Here is a 4,437-nt window from a genome sequence, read left to right on the forward strand (position 1 = left end):
CTAGTTCAGTTCTAGTTCAGTTCTAGTTCAGTTCTAGTTCAGTTCTAGTTCAGTTCTAGTTCAGTTCTAGTTCAGTTCTAGTTCAGTTCTAGTTCAGTTCTGGTTCTTGTTATTTTAGTTTTGTTTATTTACGTATTTTTAAATAACTTCTTAGTTTATGAACTTTTTTAATTATCTTTACAAGTACAATAGAAGCTTTTCTCCTTTGTCCATTGTTTGTAAACAAATAAAAACTGAATTTTATTTCTTTCTTATTTCTCTAAAAATGTTTTTATAAACATTTTAATCTACTCCTTATCTTTACTTTATCACTTTTTAATTTAATATTGCAAAAAATTCTACAGTTATTTTTTATTCTATATAGAGAAAACATAATTAAAATAAATTGTCATAGTACCAACTGGTCTCGGTTGAAGTACAAGAATTTATAAAATAAAGTTCTTTGTTTTTGCTTAACTCTAAGTCAAAACTTTGATTAGAAAACAAATGTCAACTTAGTGATTGGATCATTAAGTAATGCTTTTAATTTGTATTGAAGAATTATTAATTAATACATTTTAATATAAATACAATAAATATGTATGAGACTATAAAAGTGCAACGAAAATTATTTGATTTGTTTGAAATTTGATTGAAATAAATTTGTATGCTGTTTTTATTATTAAATATTTATTTAGAAGAAATATTTCAAAAGGTTTTTTTTTTGTTTAAATATGTAAATATAAAAGAGATTTGTTAAAATCTATTTTGAAAATCTTATTTGATGCTATATTATATATTTTTCGTTATTTCTATTAGAAACCCAAACATTATTGACTGATTGTGAATTCTGTCCATTAAGAGGAGAGCGAACGGAAATTTCTATATAATTTAATAGTCAAATAGTTTACAATATTTATTGCCATAATACATGTTTTACTTGTGGCAATCTCAGTTCAGAATGGTTACTCCGTATTTCGATTCGAAAAAAGAAGCTTTTGAAACTCACTGCATTTATCATTCAAATTCGAAATTTTTCTTTCAAATTGAGTTACAGAGTAACTCTCTACACTTTTTATATATCAGTAGAAAACTTTGATTGTAGTACAATCTAGTAGTAGTTTGTGTTCTTCACGTTTCCTCCCTAACTGTCTTGAAGCCACCATCCTTCTTCCAATTTTAATCGACCACAAATCTCGTACTATTTGTATACCCACAATCAAAAAAGGAGGGAGTATATTGATTTTATCAATCCGTTTGTAACTTATACATTATGGGTCCTTATGATATTTTAAGACGATCTAGACATGTCCGTACGTCTGTCTGTTGAAAGTACGATTGAGTCCGAACCGAACGAGATAGAGAAAATTTTCCACAAATATTGTCTATAGGTAAGGATTGTTTGAAATATTGGTCCAGGTTTTTGCATAGCCCCCATACAAGTGGACCCCAGAAAAATAGCTTTATTAGGCACATCTGTACGATTATAGATATGAAGTTCGACATGAATACGTTTCATATGATCCAAAATCTCCCTAACAAATTTTATGAAGGTCGGTCCATGATTGACCCTATATAAGGCCCTCTTCAGAAAATTTGTTTAACTGACTTAAAAATACTAGTATAACAATGAGATTTGACATAAGTCTCTTATGATTCAAAACCTCTGTACCAAATTTTATGTAGATCGGTCTATAATTGACCCCCATATCAGTTCCTCATCACTTTACGCTCATTACTGGGTTAAAAATACGAGTTTAGTGATGAAATTCAACACACATAAGTTTCAATGAAGCCAAGATCTCTCCATCAAATTTTATGTGGATCACCCCATATAAGGTGCCCTTCAAAAAATTACTTAAACGATAATTACTGGCTAAAGAATACAGAAAAAAGAAAGAAAAGCTATGAAATTCGACCCACATATTTTTATATGAATTAAAATCTCTCTACCAAATGTATTGAAAATCGGTCCATAAAAAAATTACTTTAACGATCTTTGATGACTTAATAATACGTGAACACAAACACTTATAGAAACATTAATCTTTATATCGAATTTCATGCGGAAAGTGTCGTGAAGTGATGTTCGATGTAAAGATGTTTCGTATAAACCAAAATTGGTCTAAACAAATTTTATGAAAAATGGTGAATTATTAACCCTATCTCTCATACAAGGTCTTCTTCAGTTAATTTGATGTTTATAGGGGAGCATTCCTTTTATTTTAACAAATTCTGGAAGAACTGGATCATCACAGAACAAATTCCTATATTGGACAATATTCTACTAAACAAGAAATATTTTGTTGTACTATTACTGTTGCTGCTGCTGATAACTTAATCCGATTTATCATTACTTATTACGTATGTGCTATGTATATGATGATAATGACATAATGGTGATTTAGTTGATGACATTTCTTTGCATGCATGAAGAAATTTACATGCCGTGTAGGCGACATTCCATAGCGTTTATTAAACGAACAATGTGTATTTCATTTTAGTCCCAGCAAAAACTTACATAGAAGTTTTTTTTTTAAGTACTTACTAGGAGATTTAAATAAGATGTTTTGTTTCTGAAAAAATGTAACGTATGACTATAATTCGACTTCGTTTGTGTTAAATACAAATTTTAAAAACAAGGCTTAAAAGCCGATACTTTAAAGACCAATATTTTGGAAGTTACAATAAGCAGCATAAACCTAAAATACCTTCCGTACTATTGTGGTTTTTAAAATTAAATAAAACTATGTAAAATTGTTGATATTTATTTAAACATATTCTAAATATGTAAAAACAAATTTGTTGTAAAAATATGAAATTCAGAGAAAACAAAACAATTTGTTTTAGAAAAATAAAAGAATATGCAAAATATGTTATAAAAATGTTGAAAATATGCAAAATATATGCAATTTAAAGCAAAAAATGCCATTTATGCATTTATAACAAAATATGCAACAACAAATCGATGCCATTTTGTAGCAAATTCTCTGATTCGAAAAGAAAACAACTTAAAACTTATTTTGAGTTACTGACTACAAACATACATTTGCATAGAAATCCTTGCCCTGGTAATAATCATTGAAAAGTGAGTTGTTGAATAAGTTTAAGTCATTACTATGCTTTTGCTGGGCTGCTACTCAGTAACCATTTTTAACGTTTATTATCCTCATATTGTTTTTTTTTTCAGCATTTGTGATTTTGAATATAAACTAATTTTGTTTTTTGTAAGATTGATGCTTTTCTACATGCTGTAGTTACAAGTTCATTTAGTTTGTGGAAATTTTTCTTTCTGCTCCTGAATGTTTGTAATAACTGTATCATTTATTCGATTGAGTTATTGTTAGTTGCTCTCCTTAGTTATGTGGGTGTTGAAGGATTTCCATTTATATTTCTAAGGATAAGTAATATTTTTAGGCACATTTTTTTGTGGCCATAAAAATGGAACATTTATATTTTGACACGTGATTTAGTAAAAAAAAAATGTTTTCCTAAAATGTGATTAATGTGTGAAGCTATAAAACCATAAAGCAGTCTTTTGACAAAAAAGGTGAAAAAAGGTTGTTGAAATGTAATTTTTGTAGAATATAAAAAAACGTGCGAAAGGAATATGGAATTAAAATTGGAATCAGTAAATAAATGGATTAAATTTTATAGTGAGAAACTTTATAGAGAGAAACTTAAATATTAAATAAATCTACAACACTGTGTTCAACATCTATTTTATTCATATATGGTTATCTTTACTCTATTATTTTTATAATCTCAATTGTTATCTGTCTTTTTAAGACAATTAAATTATTTTTGCTATTTCTTTTTTTTTTTTTGATTTTTCTAATGCTCATGTATTTAATTATTTACTTCGATTTCATTTATCTACTATAATTAAAGTTTTAACTAATGATTTTAATTATTTAAAAGATTGACATAATTTTTTGCCATATCTTGCCCCACCATGTATCCGGGTTAGCCTTATTATTAGGAGAGTCCGTGGCAATTGCTATTGTTGTTGTTATATTATTGCTATTTCCGGTTGTGTTTTGAACGGGACTCCAGGTAGTGTTAAGTAGAGGTGGTGAGGTAGTTGTGAGATTTTGTATTGGACTTAAGGTAGTGTTATGCCAGGGGTTCCATGTGCTATTCACAGTGGGTGGTTGAGCGGTACTGTTCTGCCAGGGACTCCATGTTGTGTTAGGCCATGGGCTCCATGTTGTATTGGGCCATGGAGTCCAAGTCGTATTTACAATTGGGGGATTTGCAGTACTATTTTGCCAAGGATTCCAGGTGGAATTAGGCCATGGACTCCAGGTTGTATTAGGCCAGGGATTCCAAGTACTATTGGGCCAGGGGTTCCATGTTGTATTAGGCCAAGGACTCCAGGTTGTATTTGGCCATGGGCTCCAAGTAGTATTGGGCCATGGGTTCCATGTTGTATTGGGCCAGGGACTCCAAGTAGTA

General features: G+C 29.6%; 1 protein-coding gene across 1 annotated transcript; it reads right to left on the bottom strand.

The window, feature by feature from the left end:
- Positions 1 to 3,685: 3,685 nt before the first annotated feature.
- LOC124419393 (bifunctional endo-1,4-beta-xylanase XylA-like) lies at positions 3,686 to 4,436 on the bottom strand (the record flags this gene model as incomplete). Its single annotated transcript, XM_046948589.1, has 1 exon — positions 3,686 to 4,436. A coding segment is annotated over one exon (543 nt), but the record flags the coding sequence as incomplete, so codon positions are not given.
- Position 4,437: the final 1 nt, after the last annotated feature.

This window comes from Lucilia cuprina, chromosome 2 (genome assembly GCF_022045245.1).
Source record: "Lucilia cuprina isolate Lc7/37 chromosome 2, ASM2204524v1, whole genome shotgun sequence".
Lineage (NCBI taxonomy): Eukaryota > Metazoa > Arthropoda > Insecta > Diptera > Calliphoridae > Lucilia > Lucilia cuprina.